The sequence below is a fragment of the Alosa alosa genome, chromosome 4 (genome assembly GCF_017589495.1).
Source record: "Alosa alosa isolate M-15738 ecotype Scorff River chromosome 4, AALO_Geno_1.1, whole genome shotgun sequence".
Classification (NCBI taxonomy): Eukaryota; Metazoa; Chordata; class Actinopteri; order Clupeiformes; family Clupeidae; genus Alosa; species Alosa alosa.
The window spans coordinates 643,909-671,723 of record NC_063192.1 but is presented as its reverse complement, the minus strand read 5'-3'; the positions used below and the strand labels follow the sequence as shown (position 1 = coordinate 671,723).

At 41.7% G+C, this 27,815-nt stretch overlaps 2 protein-coding genes across 6 annotated transcripts in view; one reads left to right on the top strand and one right to left on the bottom strand.

The window, feature by feature from the left end:
• Window positions 1-1,147, bottom strand: part of LOC125293825 (coiled-coil domain-containing protein 42-like) — a 72,129-nt gene extending 70,982 nt beyond the window's left edge. For 2 of the 5 annotated variants that reach the window (XM_048241967.1, XM_048241966.1), the window contains exon 1: window positions 1,010-1,147. In XM_048241967.1, the coding sequence (XP_048097924.1) occupies window positions 1,010-1,074 (65 nt within the window). In that variant the 5' untranslated portion in view covers window positions 1,075-1,147. The remainder of the gene's footprint in view (window positions 1-1,009) is intronic. The other 3 variants (XM_048241964.1, XM_048241965.1, XM_048241963.1) reach the window with 2 other exon arrangements.
• LOC125293824 lies at window positions 630-27,815 on the top strand. The gene is made up of 3 exons (XM_048241962.1): window positions 630-775; window positions 5,447-5,508; window positions 26,670-27,815. The coding sequence occupies exon 3, from the start codon at window positions 26,670-26,672 to the stop codon at window positions 27,711-27,713; it is 1,044 nt and encodes a 347-aa protein (XP_048097919.1). The 5' UTR covers window positions 630-775; window positions 5,447-5,508; the 3' UTR covers window positions 27,714-27,815.

Genomic DNA, 27,815 nt, shown 5'->3' with positions numbered 1-27,815 from the left:
GCTGCTGCTTGATCATCATCCTTGCATGTAACACGAAGTTGGTGCATTTTGACATCGTAAACATTCTCGAAGAGAGAAAAGCAGTTAGCAGTAAAGCTATTTAATGGCTACATATTGGTATGCCTACCCCCTCTGTCCCTTCGTGCCTTGTCGTTGATGCGCGTGGTGAATGTTGCAACATTTCCTATAATTTATTATCTATATTTACCCTAAAGCACTCGTTGACGCAGACACACGCACTCGCGTTGGACTCCTTTTTCGCTGCTGTTATATTAGCCTACAGAGAGCCTACAGAGAACTAGGACAGGCGCGTGTAACTACAAAGTGGGGTCTGGTCTGTGGTTGCGCGGCAGTTGCTAGGTAATAATGTAAACTTTATTTTTGCTGCCAATCACAAAAAAAGCATGTATTTTATGTGTACGTAGGCTACACGGGATTTGATGTAGGATAAACACAACAAAGTAGGCTAAAACCGTTTAAACTAGCAGAAATTATCAGAAGTAGGCTAATTTTTTAACAAAAACTATTATTAATTGTCCGGGAAAGTCACTCAAAAAAGAGAACAATCCCTGGAAATCCAGTTCATGTGGCAACCGCAACCCATTGTGTCCCGCGGTCCCCTACTGCTGTTTCCTATTTCGCCGTCCACGTCGTTAGGCCAAATTCGCGAGGTGCTTCCCTGTGTGGAAACGTGAGTTACAACACTGTTTGTAGCTCTTCAAGTCACTGTACAATGCGATTTTTGGTAGGCCTACACAGACCATTTAGATACGGGGTGAGTGTGTTTCTTTAGTAGCCTAGTAGGCCTACGATGTCTTGGTTTATAGGCTAGACACATTAATATTAAATGACACATAGGCTAGGCCTACACAGGGTGAAAATATGTCACGATACCGTTAACGTTAACTTAGTTCTAAAAATATATTTGTCGTGCTCAAATACTTGTTATACTTGATATAGAAAACCTTATATGCTACTCCATTAAGTTGTGCTATGGTAGACTACTTACACCAACTGATCACGAAGGTTTTCGCCGAAGTAGCTTTTGAAATAATCGGACAAGTTTACAGCCATTGTAACATTAGCCTAGAACTATAATAAATTCTCTGAGCCTAAAGTTGGCTAACGACCTCAGAAAAAAAGGATGGTTGCCGAGCAACAGCCAGCCCAGTCCAACCAAAGATCTTTTTTTCCCCAACCGAAGATCCTTTTAGAACTACCGTATTACAGGGCTGCCAACTTTTCAAAAAACCTTGGAGTGAGATTTGGTGGGGCCAACCAAAATTTTGCTGCGGAAAATTTTGTTTGGCTCATTCAGCATTATACCGTACAGTAAAAAAAAACGTACATCAGTGGTTCTCGGGTGTAGGGACCAGGCATGGACGGATTTTGAACTTTCTGAAGTGTCAACCTGGTAGGTCAAATACCTGGCAAATGAGGTTGAACTAAACTAAACCTATACATATGATATCACACATCGTGGACGTGCGGAATCTAAGCTTTCCAATGATATTAGCGCCAAGTTGCTGTGATAAATGGTTCGCGAGTGCAATTTAGGCTAATCATATGCATTTTGCACACAGTGCACACCCATTACTCTTGGTTTAATATTTCACTAACCCTTCACACAACACGTGGCAAACCCAATATCAGAATAAACAGCAAACCGTACCGAATACGAGGATATAATTTATATACATTTATCACAACAACTTGGCGCTAATATCATTGGAAAGCTTAGATTCTGCACGTTCACGATGTGTGATATCATATGTATAGGTTTAGTTTAGTTGGACCTCATCTGCCAGGTATTTGACCTACCAGGTTGACACTTCAGCGTGAAAAATACTCAATAATACTCAAAGCATACCTGAAGCCGGGGAAATGCGGGGGGGCCTGGGATGGCTTCTGAAGCATCGCAAATGAGAGCAAATGTAGAAAATTCCACAGACATTGGGTGCTCTTCAACCCTCTCACCGTCTCTGACAACAGGTAGATCTAGATAGGCTAAACTCATTTTTCAGGCATCTGACCGACCGTGTTGACACTTCAGCCTAAGAAATCGGGGGTGTGGCGTGTGAGTGTGTGAAACTATTAAAATGCGTGTGTCTCACAGCCAATGCGTGAGAGTTGGCACCTATGCTAACCAAGCAGTGTTTTGCTAAACTAACTAGCTAACCGCTAGCTTCTAGCAATCAGCATTGTCTCGACATTCAAACCATGTGACCAAATCGGTCATGCAGTACACATCCCTGTTTCGAGAATTTGCTAAAATAATGCGCAGGGCTTTACAGTGCGCCCATTTCACTCGCACATGCAAGTAAAAATGATGGCGTGCGAGTGGTGCGAATGACTTCTAACCATGTCAGTGTTTGTCTACAAAATACACCGCAACATCGAGAAACATTACTGGTGCAAACCATAGAATCACGTCGCGAATGCAGCATAAAAACTACACCTCCCATCAACGTTAGCAGTTTCGCGAATATTGAAGAAATTAGTGCTTCTATCCACCGAATTCATCGGATATAGGAGGAACAGCATGAGATTCTGAGAAAACAGTGAGAGGGAAAGGTAACCTAACATGCCTTTTAGCCCAGTTGACGTTTTGGCTGCAATATGCAAAATATAGCTGTAGCGAACAGGCACAAAAGTAGCCTCCCGTAATACTCCCATTTTATTCAAAGGTAGAACGCTACTGACAACTCCAGGCTTCCACGCATGCTTGTTTGTTTACACCGAATACAAGCTGAAGTGCAAAACGAAAGTAGGCCTAACGTTTGCCTACTGCCCCCATCAATGCAGATATTTCAAATAAAAAATAAAAGGATAAAAAAATATACATCCTTGATAGCCTATGTTGGGTTTTGTGGAAGAGAAAATGGACTGTTTTAGTAGTAGTATTAGGCAGTATGCAGTCCGATAGGTCACCATGGGCATATTTGGATTAGCTACAGATGGATTCACAAATAAATACATTAGCCTACATTTGGCAAGATACTTGATATACAGGCTAAATGCAAATATGGCAATGTATTATATTATTTTACATGAACAAAATGTAGGAAAATAGAACAGACTGAAAATAAAGTAGGTACTGATCTTTAAAATCCTGTTTCCTGTAGCCTAAATGTCCTAATGTAAATTCTAAATATTTGCAAATGTTGGAGTTAAAATAAATACCTCTGTGCCAATTGCTTGATCATTTTACAGCCATGTCATTTTCGTTATGCATTATTTGTTTTGGTTGTTTAAAAATGCAAAAAAAAAATTATCCGATTAATCGATCGATAAAGTGCTAGATTAATCGATTACAAAAAGAATCGATAGCTGCAGCCCTACTTAAAATTGCGAACAATGCATACAAGGCCTTCCCGAACGACAGAGATACAGATATTGCCGAAAAGGAGTGCGTCGTTGACCGCAGTTACATGCAGGGAGTAACCCGGTTTTCAACAGCAACATTTGTTTTGCGCGCGAGTTGAGTAAACTCATTCTGATGGCATCAATCAATTTAATCCGCTATTTGGACCGGATATCGCTGCTACATTTAAAGCCCGAATATTCCCTGCATGTATACAGTGGTCATTGTGTACGGTGAATTGAATGGACACATTTAGATCGAGCATGGCAAGTCATTGCAATAGCCTATAATAATAGGCCTACCATTTTGTTACTGCATAACCATAGTGATGTTCTTATTGAAAATTTAAAAATACTAGAATTAAAAAGTAAATTGCATTGTGGGGCTGTCAAATGATTATTGCAATCATCATTGCAAAATCACATAAATATCCCCCAGGCTACTTGGAACATCTCTTTAAATTGTGCTCAAATACATTTCTATGGAAGATGCTAGCATGGCGAGCTGGTTTAGCCAAGGCCTAAAGATCATAAAGGATAGTATGTAAAACATTGAGCCATGAGATGTGCAGTTTGAAGCCCTTAAAATATGTGCACTGTTAATTTACTCACTGTTATTTTTATTTAATACATCTTGAGATGTTTTAAGTTTAAATTTCAGCTCAGTGAAGCACTTAAATCACCAACACTTCATTAAGTTACTTTTCTTGTAGAATTGTAAATCATAAGTCATAGGATAGGGTTTCTCAACGGGGGCGGTACCGCCCCCTGGGGGGCGTTCGTACTACCTAGGGGGGCGCTGGGAACGTGAGAGGTTTTTTTTTTTTTTTTTTTACATTTTAAACTTTCATGGTTTTCACATATTTTTGGTGCAAAAATAGGCTACCTGAAATAAATAGGCTATTTTCATTCATGGGTTTCTAACCCCTCTACCGTCCCAGCTACATTTTACTGTTTATCTATGCTCAGTGGTCATACAGTGCAGTTTGGGCCTGCACACACCCGACTCACGCTCCCAGCCCCAGCTATCGCCATCTCTATAGCCCGCTTTTCCGCCGCTGTTGTTCTGCAGCTGCTCTGAGCGTAGTCTCCACTTAAAAGACCGTTGCTAATCCGTTGGATTGTTACGGTGCATATGTTGTTCACGTGATGTGCACTTGATTTTTGTCCATGATAAAATGACACGTCTTGTTGCCTACATTTAATGTGAAAAAAAAAATCATTACAACCAATGCTGATGTGGTAGTGTTTTTTTTTTACCCAACCAGTCTCCTATTGCTTAGGGACATTTTCTTATAATTCCAGAAGAAACCAAAACAGCACAGAAATGGGCTCGTTTTTTTATTTAAGCAATATAGCATGAGTGTGAGTGGCCTAATAGCCCACCCAGGGGTGATTTTTTTATTTATTTATTTTTTTAATTGTGTGTGTGTGTGTGTGGGGGGGGGGGGGGGGCACCAGAGGATCAAAGTAAGGTCAGGGGGGCGTTTGCTCAAAAAAGGTTGAGAACCACTGTCATAGGACAACCTTTATAGGACAGTAATTAAGGAAAAAAAGTGAACTTGCTGCGGTGTTAAATGCGATGTGGTTGAAAATTTGGATGCACATAACTTTTGTGCTGGTGCACCTAAGAAAAAAAGTTAGGTGCACCAGTGCAACCAGTGCAAAAAGTTAGTCTGGAGCTCTGGTTTGGAAATGTTTTCTGAAATGGAATATGGTAGTGTTGTCCAGGGTAGAACGAGTGTATAGTTGAAATTGCTACATCACTGGACAATTTACACTCAAAGCCAACCATTATTTGTAATTAGTTTCTTCTCTTGTATAGTATTTATTAGTGATCTCTTTTTTTACTTGATGTAGCTGTTGACATTCATGTAAGATGAACTGGCCTATACAAAAAGAGAAATGACATCAACTTCAGCATTATCATTACATACAGAAGAAAGACCAGCTACAAAAGATATTGGTTGCCAGACTGAACCCCTGAAAGAAAGAGTGTTGGCACACAACTGTCTTCTAGGACTCTGCAATTATGGTCATTACCAAAAATATGATTACTATATATATTTTTTTTGTCTTGCAGGAACTCCTGCATTCTACAATCTAGAAAAAGGAGCAGACCAGTGAAGACAGACGCTACGTTCTGTAAGTTTTTTTATTTACACAAAAACAACCACTTGCTTGCTTGTTTGCTAAGGAAATACTTGGCCATAAGTTCAAGAAAAAATTCTGAAATAGAGGCTTTGACAGACTATATTTGCTTTTATGTTGTATGAACAGTGAATGGAAGTAGGTTATTACAGAAAACTCACTGCTCTATTCCCCATAACTGTAAAGGACCGTAGTCAGCCCTGTAAATGTTGCATGCATTCTACAGTGAGAACACATTTAGGCAAACAGGTTCTAAGCCTGGATGGTCTATCATACATGGAGGCCTTTCATCCAGCTGCTGCAGCCGTCTTGTAACCTATTATGCATAACATAAGGTAAGTATCTGCAGTGGCATCTTGTCTGCAATCATATTGCTGACATAAGTATAGGAAAGATCATGTCACCTGTGGTACCTCCTGGCAGCATAAGTTCTCAGGCTCTGACGGCATTGTTGCACAATTTCCACATGTGCACCTAAACAAACAAATACAAAAGGAGTCATGCATGAATAAAGCTAAAGAAATAATAAACCTGGTATTTTTTATCCAATAATAGCACCCACGATTTCATTTCAACGAGCGTGCTCCAGCTAGCTAGTACTTTTTCTCAGCCTGACGTAAGTAGGTGAATGGTAAGTAGTGCTAGTGCTAGGCTAGACTTTCTGAAGTTTTACAATGCGAACACACCAGTATACACCAATATATCAAGCGCATACTTGCAAGTCTCTTCATTATGACATAATACTACTGTACTTTAGGAACACTCAGTCTGAACAATGGTGTCGGAGCCCTCCATAATTTTACTGTGAAAAACTAACGTTATTATATGTTAGAGCAGGTTACAGGATCTGCCAACCACCTTGGCCAATGTCAACCGAGCGAAGCTTGAAGCAGCGAGGTGTTTACAAGACATCACTTCACGTTTAGTGAACAAGAAGCACAATATAGTTTACTACTGTGTGAATACAAATTAATTAAGTTTAATAAATAATGAATAATAATTCATAATAGTGCCTGACCTGGCACTAACGTTAGCTATCGATAACTAGACTAGTCTAACGTTAGCTTTCACGGGCTAAACACTGACTTATATCTAAGTTTAAAAAAAATTAGAAAGTTTCACTAACCATTCAGAAGCATCTTGCTTGCAGAAGACCCCTCCTTCAGGATCAGATTCTGGCTCGAATGGTTGAACTACTGCCGCCATGTCCGTGTGCAGGGCTGGACTGGGACCAAAAAATGGCCCGGGCATTTTTGGCCATGGTGGCCCACCATGATTATTTATACGATATGCTGAGGCACGCGACATAGAGGATATAAGCGCACATTTATCATCCATTTCGGGAAAGCAATGTTTCACTAATATTACATGTTAATAATAACTGTAAGCTGTAACACCTGCAAACTATAACTTTACGGCAAGCTAAAATAACATCAAGTCTACTCATGGCATTATTTGAAAACAAAGGCTAAAACACAAACACACATAGACACCCACTAGGATGACCACCTCCAAACCAGCAAGGACGAGGTTGTGCACAAAACTCTATAGGCTACTATTATTATGCATGTTTTAAGTCTGACTGAATAAAATGAGTCCTGTAATTATTTCCTATGTTGAGCATTTACACGCTTTTAGCCTGCAATCTCCCCAGATACTATTAAAGAGGCTCCTATATGCAACAATTTTAGCAAAAATGGCGCCAGAGGTTTTTTTTCTAAACGTTCGATTTTGACATCTTAATTTCTAAAGGATATATCTTAAAAGTGATAAGAGATAGAGACTTTCTGTAAATTAGAGAAATATTAAGGATGACCCAAAGTTTATGTAGGGATTAAATATTTATATCTAATTAGCATATTATGACGTCATATGGTGGCGGCCATCTTGGATTATAGAATTTTCATGAAAAGTCGCATGTTTGAATGATAAAATGCACCACTTCTTTCCCCCCAAAATGTCCCTCACCTTCTGTATGCTATATTGCACTATACTGAATGCTCAGGTAAATACTAAGTAGTAAACAAACTGTGTAAATCATTACTAATAAATGGCAGAAACAAACCAAATGCATGTAGCGGTAGGCTGGCCTTTTGCTGTAGAGATTTTCCATTTACTACATACAGTAGGCACTCTGATTCCATGTATGGGGCACATATATATTATTCAGATGACACACAAACACAAGTAGACAAGACCTGTTTAGTTCAAAAGCTCACTTGCCACGGCAAGGCACAGATCAGGAGTGAGATGACGAGACAAGACAAGAGACAATGTTAGTATTTGTTTTCTTTTTGTTGTTTTTGTTGATGTTTTTTTGTTGTTTTTTTCTTAGCTGACAAAGACACACACATCACAAGGACATGAACACACAAAAAAAAAAAACATGTCCTAAATGGTCAGGGAAATAGATAATCAACAGTGTAAATCACTACTAATAAATGGCTGTAGCAGGCCTTTTGCTGTAGAGATAATGACTATCCATATCCATATCCTATCCATACAGGGCCGGCATTCCCATCATCTTGTGATAGACTATGCATGGCCTAATGGCTCTCCTGCCCCGTGTCACCACCTCTGCTCCTGTTGCGAGCAGCATGGCCAGATCTGCCTCGTTTGCGCAGCTCGGACTAGGCCTACTGTCATTCTCATTGCGACTCCCCACACTGCCTCTACGTTCCCCCCTAACTGTCCTATGAGCACTTCGACCTCGTCTAACATACCGAGTGGCATTAGACAAAGGCTCCACCACGTTACTGTCGCCTATCTAGTGGAGTGGAGGTCGAACGAAATATGACACCCTATTTGACTAAATCGGCCGTTTTATTCAGTACAGCGTCTTGTCGAGTAAACTCGACCGTGGTGCCTAGAGGGTTAATTGTGCAGGTTGAGAGTCGTTCTGATGGTTCTAAAACACTTTTTGGGTCGTTTGGTGGGTGCTTCGTCTCCCCCTAGTGCTTCTCCGCGGAAAAACCGAATATGCCACTTTCTGGTCGCGGTCCGAACACATCCGGATGTAACTCGGCGGAAATACTCAAACGTAGTCAGATTGTGGTTTCTAAGAAGACTGCAAAACGGACTCCGACTTGGCTGTGTTGCTGTTGAAATTGTAAGTAGCCTACCCTTGGGTGAACTTCGTTTTCGTAATGTGATTTAATAGTCTATTGAACAAATGTGTTTGCTCAACCGTTTTATTGTGAGCCCTATGTGTTTAGCTTGGTTTATTGATGGCTAGTTCGCTAGCTAGTGGGGGTTTAGCGTAGCAGTCACTTGCTACCGAAGCTGCAGGGGGAGCTATGTCATGAAAAATGCGAGCCCAAATCAGGCGAAAACCCATAAACAGCGAAGGAATAACCAGACCTGCATAGGGCTTCTTTAAATAAAGATACACACTTCCCAAAACATTTTCATTGTTACGGGCTATCATAATTTCTGTCATTCTAGTGTCCTTCTGAGTGTGTGCGTGTGTAGCCTACGTGTGTGTACCTACCTGTATGCGCACAGAAATGTGATAGGTTTGCTTGTTGTACTGCGTCAAGATTGACAACAATTTCGACCAATCATGACTGACTTCAGATCTCAAAAAGTTGAGTGCGTTCTGAAGCCGACCACTCGTTGATTTTTTTGTAGATAACTTATTTTATTTTTTCTCCTCTCCGCATCGACGACAATAGAATAGCGCAATGCAAAATGCAGATGGCTTCTTTGCTACTAATGCATGTTGCAGAGAAACGCTCAAATGCATGTCAATCGAAAGCGGAGGAGCAGGTGGTCACCCAGCCCTCCACACACACACAACACTGTGCACTCGATGTCAACGGCCCTGCACCCGCTGGCGACCTTGGGGTGAACATTTCTGTGATTTTGACACATTTTGCTGCGTCCACTTGTAGGCTTTTCAGTCTTTTGCCCCCCTTGCGCTTTTGTGGTTTATTAGGCCTACTATCCATTTTCATAATTTCACAGACGGAAACTCACTTCTCTCCGCGGTCAGACAGCTCAAATGGTAAAATCTGATAACCCTGGGATGGAAGGGGGAGGGCTGAGAGATGTCATTGGACTAGCCCAATGTCCGTCAAGAAAATCAACCAATGGGCCGCGTTTCGTGTCTTAAATTCCGTCGCCGTGGATATTTTTTTAAAATTATTATTAAATTATGACAGCACCGGCCCAAAAATGTGCGTCAGCCCACCGGGCAATGCCCGGTACGCCCGATGGCCAGTCCATGCCTGTCCGTGTGAAAGTTAACGTAGTAGTAGTGGTAAGAGTCAGTGGGGCGTGGTCAAAGATTCTAGAAGCTTTAGGCGTGGCCAAATACGCCTATGTCACAGTTCCGGGTTTCGAACGTTCGAATCAATAGGCGTGTTCGACTTGAGGCAGATCTGACTTGGTCTGGCTTTCTACGTAAATGTGATCTTCAGAGGCTAGCCGGGAGGAGCTACAACAGAGGGCAGCTCATCCCGGACAGACAGGCTACAGTTTGCCTGACATGACTCGCGGGAGATATCACGGAATTTTGTTTGCAATAAATACAGCAGAACTTTCATTCTTACTCATTAAAATGAGCATGATGACTGACGAAATAAATTCTTATGATGTAGTTTAAATAAACCACTGTTGTCATACAGTTAACAGGCCTGCATTGTAGCACATAAACTCAATATCAAGTGTTTTCCCTATATGTGTGTCTATCTATTTAGCCAACAGCAGAAAATAATAGAATATCCAAACGTTTTCAGTAGGCTAGCCTACCATTGTTGCAGAAATCACATATAAGAAGGTATTGTCGTGGGTTTTATTGAAATATATCCTTTAGTTTATATATATTTTATGTAGTATCTTTATTCTGTGTAATATCATTGTTTTGTGAAACTGAAGTCTGTAGTATTGTTCAGTGTGGGAAAGGAAGACTGGTTTAAGTGAAAGAGCAGGCCTGGCAGAAAATGGCATAGATAAGGTTTGGTGCCAGGAAATGTAAGCAAAACCTAAAGAATGGCAAAACCTAAAGAATGTATGAATAACAGGATGAGAGGGCAAAGGTGAAGTACCATACGTTACTTGGTCAGTTTTCTGTAAACATAGAGTGTCTTGTCTGGGATGACTTGAAGGGGTATAAAGGCTGGACAACAGCCAGAGGATGTTATCTTACTTTGCTTAGCTTAGCTTTCACTTACTTGCTTGCTTCACTAATGCTCCGGAGTGCAATAAAGCCATCATCTGCAGTATACATCCACAGTGTGCGGACTTCTTTGATGTTGTATTATTTCATTTGGATTTGACACCACAGTATCCCTTCGATTTCTGTATATTTTCGCATATTCCAACATAAGGAAGCAGCATGAGACTCCCGTCAAAATGGTCATGAGGAGATTCCTCCCAAATGGCTCTATCACGTCTTTGAACTAATTAGTAGCAAAACAGCGATCAAATATTAGGCTACATGGCAGTGAGTTTTGTTTTCAAATGTTTTCATGCATGTCTAGATAACGGGTGAGGAATGTTTAGGAGACTCGTAAATCCTCAAATTTAGGCTGCGCAAAGCACAGCCCCTTTATTTGGCCATGGCTTGTATTCAAGGCAGCTATATAGTCCTTTATTTCTTGCGTTTTATTGTGAGACATAGGCCTACTTTTCGTTTGGAGCGGCATGGGTAGGCTATTGTCATGGAAAAAGTCCACTTCCGAATCCAATTTTCCAATTAACAATTACCACTTGACTATTTAGTAATTTAGCACTCTGGAACAAGGCGTCCGAAGGAGACAATGTAGACAGAAGACTTTCTGAAGACTGTTGATCTTTATTCTCCATATTGCAATGATAGTACAGCCTAATCAAAGTCCAGACCAACCATCAAAGCAATAGGGAGGAGATGTCATCAGCTGGGGTCCCCGACGAAATCTGCCTACGGAGGGCTATACACTATATTTTATACCCCTTGGCCCTCGAGAAGTGCCACCCTCTCACGTCATCCTTTCACCAATCATTAAGCATTAAGCAGGGTCACTTACATTGGTGGAAACCATCTTCCCATCATGCATAAAACTATATGCAAACCTGTCTAATGCATAGGACATATGTAAAATGTGGTTTTCTGGTTCTGTCCAGTTTGGGGAAATAGGGCCTTCTTATCTAATTCTCTTCCTAGCTGGACAGGCCCTAAATCATAATACACTAGTGTTGCACGGTGTATCGATACTAAAAAGGTATCACAATGCCTTCACGCAAAAAACAATACGATTTCCGACGTTTTTAGAATCGATACTTTATTAAAATTAACGTTCTGTGTCTGCGTGAACTGCTGCTCTCATTGCTCCTTGCATGCATCTAGGCAAGTGGGCGTGTCAAGCAGGCAGCTCTGAGTGAGTGAGTGCGCAGCCAACGTCAACATACAGTTCTTTGCCGACCGTCCTCGGCCTTGTGGATAAAACAAAAGGTGAAGTGAAATCTGCAACTATTTCGGATACATCGCGAATAGTGAAGGCAAGCCATCAGGTACACAGAGGCCCGTTTGTGAAATATGTTTCAAAGTCATTTAAAAGCAGTAGGCTACGCATGGAACTTGGCTAAACACCTCGCAGACATATCCCAACATTTTTGTTCAAAGAACGGCAGGTTAACGAATATGCTATAGAAAACACGACTACATGGTTAGTGCCAAGTTCTTCTCTTCTGTTTTAGTCTAGCCTAAGTGAAACGAGTAAGGTTCTCTGGGATAAAGTGAACCTTCCTTCATCAATGAATTTTGACGAGACATAACAAGCTGTAATCATTTTGACGAGACATAACGAGCTGTAATCATAGGGTGCTAACGTGATGAAAGCGCAATGTTCACGCCAGAATAACATTACCATAACTTGTAAACAATCTATTTCATGTTCGGTCAGTACTACTGGTAATATTTGTCATGGCATGTAGACTGCAATTTGTTCAATAAGTATTGCCCAGATGTAGGATAGGCTACCCGAAATGCGCTAATTAAAGCCCACAGCATATAATACCACCAAAGCGTGTTGAGTCCTAATAATAATAGCAGCGTATTGTTACGTTGTAGCAAATCATGCACACAGACATATTGCAACAGGTAATGGTGTAGGCCTATCTGACGAAGACCTGAGTGGTTGGAACGTCGTACTTGTACACTGGGCGCAAAGGAGACTATCCTCACATTTTTCCCTTTGCAACTGTCAAAGAAATCCCATGAACACAGGAAGGCCTAGGGAAGCCTATACTGTACATCAGATGGCCTAAAGATTAGGCCCCTCTGCATAGCATTCAGTGATTTGCATGCAGTAATTTCAACACTGACCTTGATCTAGCCTAGTTTGGCTATTTAAAGCTACTTTATTGGCAAAACACAACACAATGTAAATGAACTATAACAAAAAATAAAGGACTTAATCACACAAAGTAGGCCTACTATTTTACTGACTATAAAAATAATAATTATGTAGGAAGTTTAGAACCCAGAATTGACCTGCACACTACAAAAGTGCACCGAATTCAACACAAATGACTCAATACACTTGGAGGAGGTATGAGTCCTTTCTTTTCCAGATATCTTAGGATTTTGCCGTAGTATCGTTTCAGTATCGAGCATCGTGATATTTATGGCAGGTATCGTATCGAAGTCATAATTTTGGTATCGTGACAACACTATAATACACAGCGGCCTCTTACTCCCTGTCCTGTCCGGTGCTCACCAGCTGGATAACACCCCCCTTCCCTTGACCATGTAAGGAGGAGATGCTCTCATCCTGGTACCCCCAGTACAACCCCCAGTACAAATGCAGTGACATAAAAACTTATGACACTCATGACTACTGTACATTCTTCTAAAACATGAAAACCCATGATTACATCCCTTTTAAATCATGAAAATCCACCATACTATCAAAAGCAGATGTTCAATTTGAGATTTAATTTACGTTTGGACTGTTTGATTATATTGCTAAATATCGGGACTGATGACCACTGAAATCTGTGGGGTATTTAATGGTTCACTATTAAGTTTCATATAGTGTCGGGATTTCGATTGCCATCCACTTATTGCGAGATAAGGTATCCGCGCTTTCATTCATTCATAGAACGTGTGCTGCATGTGCTGCAAGGGAAACCTTATTCCGTATAGCCAAAGAGGTCTAAGATGTAGTTATTTTTTAAATTATGCATGATTTACTTTTTTTATAAAATTCATAGGCTGATGCCTGGCAGCAACAATTGTGTTTAAATGTAGGTTACTGCTTCTGCCTCTAGCTCAGAAGGGGGCGGCATGCAGCTTGAGAGCAATGTGTTGGAGACTCATGGTGTAGGACAATGACTTTTCATTGGCAACAATACCAACCAACAATATAAAATATTAAGAAGAGCTCTTTTATGAGTTAAATTGAAACAAAATTATACTATGTTTTATTTGTCCAAATCTGAGGCCCGGCTATAAATAGAATCCCGGCCATAATTTGATTTAGGTATGCACGTGTGTTTCAGGCATAGCCCAGCACTAATCTCTGACTGAAAGTGCACAGGACTTGTGCATTTGAGAGCGCTCTCTCGCGGCTGTAGACGTAATGTTTCACGTAGGGTTCATGTCAGTTAATATAAATTAACATTTAAAAACATGTTCAATAATATATTTTTTAATGTTCTAATGTTTGCTAGCAGTTATGCTAAGATTTTTAACTCTGCTAACCATGCTACTTAGCTAATGTTTTATAGCGGTGCTAGCAATGCTAACCATGCTACTTAGCTAACGTTTTCTAGCAGTTTTGCTAAACATGCTAACTATGCTAACCATGCTACTTAGCTAACTTAACTAACATTTTCTAGCAGTTTTGCTAAACATGCTAACTATGTTAGCAATGCTAACTATGTTAACCATGTGACTTAGCTAACCTAGCTTATCATTTTTAGTAGTTATGCTAACTCTGCTAACTAGCATGCTAACTATGCTAACCATGTGACTTAGCTAACCTAGCTAATCATTTTTAGTTGTTATGCTAATTAGCATGCTAACAATGCTAACATGTTAACTATGTGAACCATGTGATTTAGCTAACCTAGCTAATCATTTTAATGTATTGCTAATAATGTTAGCAATGCTAACATGTTAACTATGCTAACCATGCTAACTAGCTACAGTGGGTAGGAGTCATAGTTGATGACAAGTGTTGACATAGTTGATGACAAGTTAAAAGTTGTTGATAGACAGCTAGTTAATGTATATAGTTTAAAAGTTTAAAAGTTGAATGTAGATAGTTTAAAAGTTGTTGATAGACAGCTAGTTTAATAGATAGATAGTTTAATGATAGTTTAAAAGTAGACCGTTTAAAAGTTGAATGTAAAAAGTTCAGTAGTTTATTGGGTTACATTGTTTAACAGTGGATTATTGTAGTGAGGACTTTTATTTTGAAACAGTTTTGGGCAGAGGAAACAGTTGAATAGGATGTGTAGTCTTAATTGACCCAGATTGTATGCTTAAAGCCTGAGGCTGCAGGTGGCCTGAACACCTGCCATAGGATTCTAATTGCTTAACCCTCTAACCACCCATGTCGCAATATTGCGACAAGCGTCATTACTGAATAAAACAGACGATAGAGGCGAGTACAGTGTAAAATCTCATTTGTACTCTTGACCACTAGTTGGTAGACACCCAGAGCTTCGATTCAAGCTCAACCTTTTTTTTTCAAAGTTTTCAGGAAGCTCGCGAAAACACGCGAGAAACACACGAAGAAGACGTAGTTCCATAACGCGGACGCGATGCGGGCCTTAGTTTTGCACAAATTGAAGCAGAAATACACCAAATGTTGACGTGAAAAATTCACGTGTGATGAAGTCTTGGGTCTGTTATTCACCTATTCTGATTCTGAAGGAGAATATCTGCCTTTTGGAGAATATGATCGATCGTCTATTGACTGATAGTCACGGAGCGTCTGTGAATGGAGGTGCGTCTTTTTCGACAGTGTCCACTAAGCATACCATGCTTATTTCGACCCTCTGCCCAACATAGCTGGAGGTGCCAGTGACAGTAGTGATGATAGTGTCCGTAATGGACGTGGTATAGACAGCAGGGGTTGTAAAAATAGGGCTCTGAAGAACTTCAAAGTCACCCGCGATATGGAACTGATTTGACCAGGCTACTTTATTGTATAGTAGCATAGGGTTTGTGATTATAGTAATAGTTTACTATTGTTGGTTTACATGTGACTGTTTTCCTGTTCATTTATTATGTCGGTGAAATCACAAAAAAAGAAAGTAAAACTGCTCAAATATGTTCAACATCTAGTATTTACTGAAATGTGCATAATTCACGGTGGTTGCCATCCAGTGACCTCATAATATGCAAATTAGATGAGTAAATTTACCCCCTTTATAAACTTTTGGTCATACTCAATGATTTTCACATTTACAGTAGGACTTTATCTCTGACCACTTGCAAGCCATGACCTTTTGAAATTTTGATGTAAAAATCCAATTTATATTTTTTAAACCCTGGCGGCTAAAGGGTTAATGGCCGTATTATGATGTCATAATCGGCAATGTTAAGTCTATGGGGATTTTTAAAAATTAAAAGTTTCAAAGTTGAAAAGACATAGCAACTGTTTGAAGACCTACGTTACAAAGTTTGAATGAAGTTTCTAAGTTAAACTGTTCAAGAGAAATTGCGTACGGAAAAAGTGGTAAGCGGAATAATAAGAAGTTGCCTAGGAAGAAAAGTACAGTGCATTTTCATGCACTGTAATAAAAACTGAAGTAATTACTGCTAGAAATAAAACAAAAAGGTTACTGGCCTAGTACAGTACCGACCCACATAACAATTTTTGGTTCGCTAAAGGTTCCGGGAAGGTTCGCTGAAGGTTCCGGGAACGTTCGCTGCAGGTTCGCGGAAGGTTCTCTCGAAGGTTAAAACCGCGGTAAGCGCGGGAAAGTTTTCTGAGCGTTAGCGAACCTTCCTAAAAGTTCGGGCGAACGTTCAGCGAACCGTCAGTGCAGGTTTGCAGTTCCTTCAGCAAACCTTCCCGGAACCTTTAGCGAACCAAATATTGGGCACTACTAGTAGTAATAATAATAATAATATGCGATGATAATAATAATAATAATACTCCCAGATGTAATATTGGCGACTTATTCTTGCCACCTTATAAGACAGGCTATGTTCACAACACTAGTCAATGAGCAGACGGCATGTAAAACATGAAATGTTTTATTAAGTATTCGCTGGAATTGCAGACGAGAATGATGCACAATTTATTCAGGCGACACTTGGGATATCTCCCGCGATGTCTCCCGCAAGTCACGTCAGGCAGACTGTAGCCTGTCTGTCCGGGATGAGCTGCCCTCTGTTGTAGCTCCTCCCGGCTAGCCTCTGAAGATCTTGTTTACGTAGAAAGCCAGACCAAGTCCAAGTCGAACAAGCCTATTGTGTCGAGATAAAGGTCTATTAGCTGCAGATCATGAATATGTAATGAGCAGCAGAAAACAGCACACTCTGAAAGGGGCTGAAACAGAGGGTAATAGAGGTAGGTAGCAATCGTTTCCTACACGCTATTTCCACAAAACAACTTCAGAAACATGTTTTCTGGAACTCAAAGACCTATTTTAACTAATATGGGCACTTTAAAGCTTTCCTGGGATGGAAGGAAACCAAAGCCAACCTTGTCCTTTACCTTGCTCATAAAGCTATTGAACCATGTAAACTGCCAGTCACAGTTCACACACACAAAGGTGGCAGAAGCAGTATGTCATTTTGGCAAAACCCCACATATCTACACGTCACACAGATGTCTTGGTGCTTGCCCTTCGCAGGGTACCAGACATCAACAAAGACAGTCTCATTATCATGGGTACTGGAGAACGTCGAAAAAAGATGCACCCTTGCGGCAGCAAATGTAATTTGCAACCAGGGTAGTCTAGCAACTCTCCGTTGGCTTGGAAAAGGTGGAAAAACAAAACTTCGGTTAGGCCAATCACATCGTGTATAGAGTCGGTGGACCTATCGGGTATCCTATTGTATCCTATCCTACCAGGAAATTAAAAGACAACCGTTTATCCCGTGGGAAAGGAAAGGTTTCTGTTTCAAGTCAATCAAGTCATGATGATGTCATTAACACACTTTGTAGGCTTGTAGTAGGTCCTCATCCATCTCCAGACGTGTTAGCTGGATGTGAGAAATTTGTGTGTCAGCTCCTCAAAACATGGTTTTCAAACAGCTAAAGCCCTTCGGTGGAACATGTTTAAAACTCTAAAACCCAACCAGGGAGTGGAAAAACTCGGGAACTAGGGAAATCCCATCCCTATGATTGCCCTACCATCGCCTATTGCTGTCCCCATGCTCGGATTCCTGCCCGCGCAGCCTAGCGACCCACTACTTGCCCGATGACAACTCCTAATCCCTATGGACAATTCATCCCCTACACTGGACTATTTAAACTTAACACAAATAGGATTCATGCATTATCATACTGAGTATGTAACCATCCAACCACTTTGTAACATATACCTCAGGTGGCTCTAAATACCATGTTCTATTCTCTGTATATAGGCCTTACTGTCCTGTAACTGACCCCAGGCAGATGGGTCAGGCCCTTGAGTCGTGGATCTGCTTGAGGTTTCATCCTATATGTTTCTCCAATTCTTGGGAGTTTTTCCTCGCCCCTGTTACTCATGGGCTCTGTCTGAATGCTTAACACTCTGTAAAGCGCCATGAGACATGTGTAATGTTTTGACGCTCTATAAGTGAAATATTAAATTGAAATTGAAATTCTGAGAGCACACAGGCAAGCAAATGTTTGGGCACAAGATACAGTGCCTGCTCCAAAGATTCTTGACTCACTATCACTGGGATGGAGGCAAATTGTTGATGGGCAATGGGCTCCTGTTCCTTCAAAACTTCCACCAGCACCAGAGGCTGTTGTGGACTTGTGAAGTGCTGTTGTCTTGCCAGCCAATGCAGTAGAAGGTGTTCTTGCAAGAGTAAGAACTTACCATTCATGCAACTTTGCAGGTGTGAAGGCTCTGAGGAGATGTGCACCAATATTAAAAAGACAGTGACAGTGGTGAGGATAAATACTTGAGTGACAATAACAATGACCACTTTAAGCCTTTATATTATTTTTCTGCATATATTGTCTGCCATCTTGAATTTGGGCACTGAAAATGAAGAAAACAATTGGAAACAGGTTGTTTTGTATTCAATGGGGTCCTAGCAAGTAAAAAATCACCAGTTGCAAAAATCTATATGAACCGTTCCTAAAATTACACGATTCCCCTCACTACTCCATGTTTCCAAGGCTATTTCCCGCTTTTCAGTTGTATGTAATTCCTATAGTGTAAAAAAGTATACTGACGTCATAGAAATGTTAGTTAGAAGTTATTTAAATAGATTTAAAAAGCCACCACTATGGTCATGTCACAGGTAAGGGGGGTGCTAGAGCCACAACCATTATTTCTAACCACCGCTGGGGAGCGTGCTGTACCCTTCAATAAAACCAGAGACTTAGGGGTAAGTATAAAAATAGATTTATTTCTTTTTAGGCTAAAATGTATTCAGAGTCCAAGTCCACATGGCAGTCCAGGTAGCAGTCCCAAGATGGCAGCATACAGGTCTAGAACTCCTGACCCCACCCCAGTCCACCTTGGAGTTAATTGGATGAACAGGCTGTAGAATGGAATATTGCCCCATGTGGGATCCTGGCCCACCGTCTCACGTCCCAGTCCTCTGTGGTAGGCTAGAAAACAGGCGGGGGCAACAGTGTTTGAGTGTCGATTATGCTACGCACAGCTTAATTCTCCCTGCTGCTTAGGCCCATTTGGGATAACAGAAGTTTCCTATATTCACAGCACATGTGAAAAACATGACATCCAATACCCACTACCCCCACTAAATGGCTACCGAAGGTAGCGAAACTTGTATCCACAGTACACCAGTATGAACCAGCGTTAGAATGAAATGGTAGGGTAAGGAGGAGATGACTAAGATGGGAATCTATCCAACCATGGTAGTGATGTCTGCCTGTTAGTATTAAGGGTTCAAAATGAAGCACCACCTGTTGCACCTCCATCTCTTTCTATGCAGCAACTATGCAACACATAGTCTGCTATCTCACTAAGGACTTGCCCTGAATGTAACAGCATCTTCACAAAACATACTCTTACTTGACAGCATGGCCATTATAAGCAGTCCATCATTATGGCTCAAAAGTTAAATTTACGAATACCCATGTCCTTTACGTTTCTCATTCTGTGAGCAGTTTTTGCCCCTGGCTCTCTAGCATTCTGCTACTGCTACTGCTATTTCCCACTTGCTGCAGCGTTAGTCAGGTGTTCCTTTGGTAACCATTAATAATTTAATTCAGCATCAAAAGTCGTTATTTATGATGCTTAAACAATGCACTTCACTAGTATGGACAATGAAGACAATAACCGTGCATGAAATCTGTAAAGAAAGATTAGGGAATTTTGAACCGTATGTCTGGCAGCTAACATGTACATTAGCGAGGCGAACATTCTTGCCAACATTAGGTCTATGTTATGTACAGCACATATTCTTAGATAACATTTTAATTAATATTACACACATATGTTCACTTCCGGAGTGTATGGTGGAGTGTTTAATGTTGGGATCAAGCGTAATATTTTGCTAGGTAAATGCTCAACATAAGTCTTTGGTAACACGTACAGTGGGTTGCATACGTTTTTAAAAAGAGGAATAAAAAAATAATCTTTTGGAAATTGCTCTTAAGAGTGTGTCCATGAGAGGACCAGGCGGGGGTGACACATGCTACGTCACCGATTTTGATGAAACTTGGACAGTTTGAAGGGTCCACCTAAAAACTCAAAAAGCCAAAATAGTACAAAATTTGAAACAACCCAGGGGGAGTTAGGACCGCCTCCTTGTTTTAGGGCAAAAAAACTAAAAAAAAAGGCCCAAAATTGCATAAAATGTTGACATCCCTCCTGCTGTCAGATTTAAACACAGCAAAGTAACAATCCATGCCATCAAAGGTCCATCCAAGGTTAGTTTAAAACTGGAGTTACAAAGGCGTGGAGGTGTGACGGTGTCAGTCCAGGACTGCACATGTCCACTATGTCACATGCTTTTGGCGAATACCCAAAAATAGCAATATTCAGACCTGAATATCTCCAATGAGCAACCTCCTTTTTTCAAAATTCTTTCTGCACATGAAAGGGCCATCTGTGGACTTCATAAATCAAAAGAAAAATGCTCGACCTTTTTATTATTTTTTTTCGTGGTAACCGCCTGAATAGTGTGATCCAGCCAGTGATTTCAAATACATATCTACTTCAATGATTGGTTGAAAATAATGCTTAGGTCACTTATGGTGGACAAATGGAGATATATTATCATCAATCATGTCTGCTGATCAAATCCAAGCTACATTTAATGTCCTGAGTGTAATATATTCCTTAAGGTAGCTCAAAATGATGTCATCGGGTGACATACACCAGTATACCTGTAGGTCTAATTTTTGCAAATGTGATATCTCCAACATATCTCAGGGCTAGAAACAGTCACTTGGACTCAAATAATAACTTGTAAGATTTTGATAGTCAAAGGTCAAAGGTCAAGGCCTTATGTACATCCCATTGTGGTGAATAAACCTCTAAAAATCCCTGACATAATTGCAAATGTGATACAAACATTCACACTGGCCCTTTCTTAAACCAATGCCTATAGGAAGTTTTTTTTCTTTCAAATTAGAAGCATGTCACTTACACTCAAAGATGAACATTTAGATTTGAGTGGTTAATGTTACTGTGACCTCTCTAAACATGGGCCACTGTATTTTTTACACCTTGAACACAATATCCTGGAAACACCTTGAGAGTTATTTCAAATTTAGCATAACAGGCCCTGTACACACATAACCAGATATTTTTATGTTTGGGTCTTTCGTCCACACATAAACAGTGTTTTATAACAGATATTTTTAAAACCTTCTAAAGAGAATGCTGGTTTACTTGGATCTGTGGACATCAAAATGGAGATTTTTTACAAACAAGTATATACTCTTTTTGATTCTGTGAGGGAAATTTGGTCTCTGCATTTTATCCCAATCCGTTATATTAGTAGAAACACACACACAGCACACAGTGAACACATAACGGTGGGTGAAGCACACACTAATCCCGGTGCAGTGGGCTACCTGCTACAGCAGTGTCGAGGGGAGCAGTGAGGAGTTAGGTGTCTTGCTTAAAGAGGCACTTCAGCCGTTCCTACTGGTGGGGGGTTAGCAGCGGCAACCGATGGGATTTACAAGGCGAAGCACTAACCAGTAGTATATGGACAAGGACATGATGGTTACCCCGTGGACAAGGACATGATGATTACCCGTGGACAAGGACATGATGATTACCCGTGGACAAGGACATGATGGTTACCCGTGGACAAGGACATGATGGTTACCCGTGGACAAGGACATGATGGTTACCCGTGGACAAGGACATGATGGTTACCCGTGGACAAGGACATGATGGTTACCCGTGGACAAGGACATGATGGTTACCCGTGGACAAGGACATGATGGTTACCCGTGGACAAGGACATGATGGTTACCCGTGGACAAGGACATGATGGTTACCCGTGGACAAGGACATGATGGTTACCCGTGGACAAGGACATGATGGTTACCCGTGGACAAGGACATGATGGTTACCCGTGGACAAGGACATGATGGTTACCCGTGGACAAGGACATGATGGTTACCCGTGGACAAGGACATGATGGTTACCCGTGGACAAGGACATGATGGTTACCCGTGGACAAGGACATGATGGTTACCCGTGGACAAGGACATGATGGTTACCCGTGGACAAGGACATGATGGTTACCCGTGGACAAGGACATGATGGTTACCCGTGGACAAGGACATGATGGTTACCCGTGGACAAGGACATGATGGTTACCCGTGGACAAGGACATGATGGTTACCCGTGGACAAGGACATGATGGTTACCCGTGGACAAGGACATGATGGTTACCCGTGGACAAGGACATGATGGTTACCCGTGGACAAGGACATGATGGTTACCCGTGGACAAGGACATGATGGTTACCCGTGGACAAGGACATGATGGTTACCCGTGGACAAGGACATGATGGTTACCCGTGGACAAGGACATGATGGTTACCCGTGGACAAGGACATGATGGTTACCCGTGGACAAGGACATGATGGTTACCCGTGGACAAGGACATGATGGTTACCCGTGGACAAGGACATGATGGTTACCCGTGGACAAGGACATGATGGTTACCCGTGGACAAGGACATGATGGTTACCCGTGGACAAGGACATGATGGTTACCCGTGGACAAGGACATGATGGTTACCCGTGGACAAGGACATGATGGTTACCCGTGGACAAGGACATGATGGTTACCCGTGGACAAGGACATGATGGTTACCCGTGGACAAGGACATGATGGTTACCCGTGGACAAGGACATGATGGTTACCCGTGGACAAGGACATGATGGTTACCCGTGGACAAGGACATGATGGTTACCCGTGGACAAGGACATGATGGTTACCCGTGGACAAGGACATGATGGTTACCCGTGGACAAGGACATGATGGTTACCCGTGGACAAGGACATGATGGTTACCCGTGGACAAGGACATGATGGTTACCCGTGGACAAGGACATGATGGTTACCCGTGGACAAGGACATGATGGTTACCCGTGGACAAGGACATGATGGTTACCCGTGGACAAGGACATGATGGTTACCCGTGGACAAGGACATGATGGTTACCCGTGGACAAGGACATGATGGTTACCCGTGGACAAGGACATGATGGTTACCCGTGGACAAGGACATGATGGTTACCCGTGGACAAGGACATGATGGTTACCCGTGGACAAGGACATGATGGTTACCCGTGGACAAGGACATGATGGTTACCCGTGGACAAGGACATGCTGGTTTACTTGGATCTGTGGACATCCAAATGGAGATTTTTACAAACAAGTATATATACTCTTTTTGATTCTGTGAGGGAAATTTGGCCCTTGCATTTATCCCAATCCATATTAGTGAAACACACACACAGCACACAGTGAACACACATAACAGTGAGGTGAAGCACACACTAATCCCGGTGCAGTGAGCTACCTGCTACAGCAGTGATCGGGGAGCAGTGAGGAGTTAGGTGTCTTGCTTAAGGGCACTTCAGCCGTTCCTACTGGTCGGGGTTCGAAACGGCAACCATTCGGGTTACAAGGTCAAGCACTAACCCGTGGACAAGGACATGATGGCTGCCCCCCGTGGACAAGGACATGATGGTTACCCCGTGGACAAGGACATGATGATTACTATGGATGGGTATTGGGTGTTCGTATATAGCAAGTCAGTCAGTACTCTCCTGGCCTGGCAAGTTTTGAAGTTTGCAAGGAGTGAGGCATTGGCACAGTGCCACGCCCCCTCCCCCCTGATCGAAGTACATGAAAGTCCTACGTCTGCTTGAACTACTCGTGGCGCCACGCCACCTCCCCCGATCAACAGACCCACCCTCCCCATGTCCCATCGACCCAGCTTCATGAGAGAGCACAAATTCCATTATTTCAAACACACTGTTTTATTTATTCTAGAACCCTATAGTAAATGATAATAAATAATAATAACATAAATTATAATAATAATTTCACACAAATGGGCCCTTTGAACAGCAGTGGCTCATTCTGCTCTAAACAAACAGAAAACAACCAAATGAGAAAAAGCACATTTAGCCCCAAAATGGTCTCTTGAACAGTGGTGGTTCTGTCCGTGTGTGTGTGTGTTTATGAGTGATGTTGTGTGTTGTAAGTGTTTCTGCAGATTTTGATGCCTTGATGACTGATACTGGGGGCTCCCATTTAAAGCACTGTGGTTCAATGTCAGCCATTTTCACAGTCATGAGGCCATCCTTAAAAATATTCTTGTTTGCAGTAATAGGCAAAAAAATAAAAAAAAAATGGGTCGGTAGGTAGGTCAATATTTTTTTTTTCAAGATTCATAGTAAAAAAAAGAGTAAAATTTTAGTCATGGTGATTACGTAGGTATGAATTTAAACAAATGTGCATATTGTGACGTAACTGACTGGGTCCTCAACCCGTGCCTTCAGGCGCATCACTGCAAACCTCAATCTGATGCAGGTTATGTAGACCAGCCTTTCTCAAACTTCTTTGACCTGAGTCATGGCAGACTTTGGGGTCATAGGGCTCATCTACACGTACCCAACCCCACTCCCTCCAAATCAAATTGTCATTATCATTATCACAATCATTATTATGCCTATGACTAAGATATAATTAGTTTCATTGCTTTTGCATGGATGCATGATGCTTGCATAAGAAAATAAATACTTCTCAAAACAGCAACAATTATATGGGTGCTATTGTTTTGGGATGTTTCCTTCATGCAAGCATCATACATTGGTAGGAAATGGAGAAAATAAATACATGTTTTTTAATGAAGTTTAATTTGAATGCCTGAATGTAAGGATTCAGGAAACACAATACCAGCTTTTTGGGATCTTTAACAGATAGAAAGAAGGCTACAATAGCTTTTAGCCACATTATATTCCAATTTGACTATACAATACTCAGTGCTATACAGTGTATTATACAGTCTCTGCTCTGTTTCTATGGAAGTTCCAAAGATCAACGTTGTTCTATTAAGTGTCGTTAAACAATTAAATAGCATTCAACAGGTTGAAGCGGAGCTTTGATACCAACGTTATCGATTAGTTTCAGTTTCTCTGGCGCAGACGCCTGCATTGAATGAACGCTCATACCACCACTTTATTGTATGGCTCCATGTTTAATGACATCGATAGCAGAAATGTTTATTTTCTTTTTTTGTCGGTCCGCGGTATCTTGATCTGCGCAGCAAATTATCAGACGGGCTAACGGGCTAATTTCACTCCACGACCACTGCTGACCAGCAGTCTCCACGCTATGGACCCACATCAAAGCAAAACTATTTCCTGATTGGTTGAGAAATCCTATTTTCTGATTGGCCGATAGGTTAGTAACTGAACAGCAGCTCTCTGAGCTGAATGAGCGCACAGACAGCAACGTTTGTGTGACACGTTTGTAAAATATAGCTCTTAGAAATTTCTGTGCGGGCAAGTTAATAATTTCTCGGAGTGAGAAATGCCATGTGTGGCGTGTGAGCGTGTGAAGCCATTGAAATGCGTGTGTCTCACGCTCAATGCGTGAGACTTGAGAGATCTGTCTCCTGGGCTTTACTTGTTTTGTAGCCTACTGTACCTTGATGTCCATCCATCGTAAAAACATGTCTGTAGACCCTGCTTATTAGTACAAGTTGTTTTAAAGCAGAGACTCTGATATGGTATAACCACCTAGCTTCATGTTAGGGTCTGTGGTGATTTTATTAAGACATCATGCTTGTATGTATTGGTTTATCAGAAGTGATTCCATTTATCATAAGAATGTTGTTTGTGCAACTGTGTGACATTTGCTGGAAGTCATGGGACTGGACTGTCAGAAACTAAGAACGAAAGTAGACAAAACAGGGCTTGGGAGAGAGAGGTACTTACCAGAAGGGCATAAATAGAAGGAGCTAGCAGAAGAGGAGATGCAGGGACTTTCCAGAAAAGGGGAAGTGAAACCAAAGTTGGAGTGACACATAGAACCAAACGAAAACATACCCTGCCTGGCAACAGCTTACACATAGAACCTGGTCACATGTATTCTTTACGTATTCAGAGATTGGGTTGTACTGTTGATCTTAAAAGCGTTTTGTGATTTTGAAAACCGGTTAAAAGTAGTTTTCAAGGAGAAAACTGAGTTAAATGGCCATGTAATAATTTCCAAGGAGGAAATCTAGTTTTCAAGGAGAAAGCTAAAAATAGTGTTTTAATTTCCAAGGAGGAAAATCTAGTTTTCAAGGAGAAAACTAAAAAAGTATTTTGTGTAAAGGGAGCACGGGCTGCCCTAAAATATATGTGTGCTTCAGAGAAAAGAACGGGTTAATAGGTAAACTGCAATATTAGCTGTGAGTTAAATGTATAAAACTGTCCTGAACAAGGGGTGATGAACAAAATATATTTTATCATAACCTGTTGTTGTTTCTGTAAAAGCTGAGTGTGCGCCGTTGTGTTTTGTTTTGTCGCCTGGGTGTGGGCCCACAATAGATGCGAGACAAGTGCACACACACACTTGAGGTAGAGGAGCTCGGCGAGGGAAGGAGGATCGTCACACTGACAGACAGCGGACGTCAAACTCACTTAATTGAAGCCGCAGCTGCGGTATTCATAAGAAAATTGCACGACAACCATAGTCTGAACATAAGAAAATTGTTGCAGTTGTTGGAGGTTTATGCAGATGCCCCCCCTGAGCCCCCTGTTAGAGCAGCGGTGCCCAAGTTCAGGATTGTGAGAGACGATCAGTCAGGGCCCCAAGGAAGAGTCCTCTATCGTCTTGAAATTTCTGACGACTCGGGTGAGAGAGAGTCTGACACACCCTCCCTAGAAGAGTTCACTCCAAATAGTAGCGTGAGAGAGACAGAGACAGACATTAGACAGTGGGATACCAGTGCCCCACCAGAAACAGGTTACAGCAGCTTAGGGACAGAAGAAGAGGGACACCAGGAGTCAGGTCTGTGGGGTCCAGTAAGAGCTCCAACTCCCTATCCAGGTAATACCGTATCCCACCGGCTAATCCGTAGCCCATTCCGTGTAGTTAATAGCCCAACATCACCAAGTTACAGCACAACATCGCCACCCTCTACAAGTTATAGCCCAACCAGCCCCCAGTACAGTCCCACTGTGCCTCAGCCAGAGCAGGAGGAGGCTCACGGCCCGGTTGAGCCCCAGCCAGTGCAGGACATAGAACAAGAACTGAGAGAAATAGTTGGCCGAGACAGAGGTAGACTGGCCAGTTTTATGAAGGAGTCTTTGTCAGTGTCAGTGTTCTGGAACAAGGAAGGGAACAGTAGGGATAAATATTCAGTTCACATTGACCATTTTGACAAATACGGAGGAACCCACTCGAAACTGGACACTCGCATAGCGCCTTTGGCCCTGCAGACAGTAATAGAGCAGGTAGGAAAATTTGTAGGAGTGAACACCAGGCAAGTGGTTGACCAGCTGTTTGCCCCACCTGAGGGCAGAAAGCACAAGTTTGAGAGAGACTCCCCAGCCACAAGAAGGAGAAGGACAAATAGAGATTACAGATAGGGGACGAGGGAAAAGGTCAAAGGGGAGGTATTGCTGCGAGACCTCCATAACGACTGCCTAGCTCTAAATAGCCTCTATAACGACTGCTTGACTAAATAAAAT

Coding starts and splice junctions, on each gene's coding strand:
- LOC125293824 (XM_048241962.1), top strand. CDS start 26,670: ATGCGAGACAAGTGCACACACACACTTGAGGTAGAGGAGCTCGGCGAG.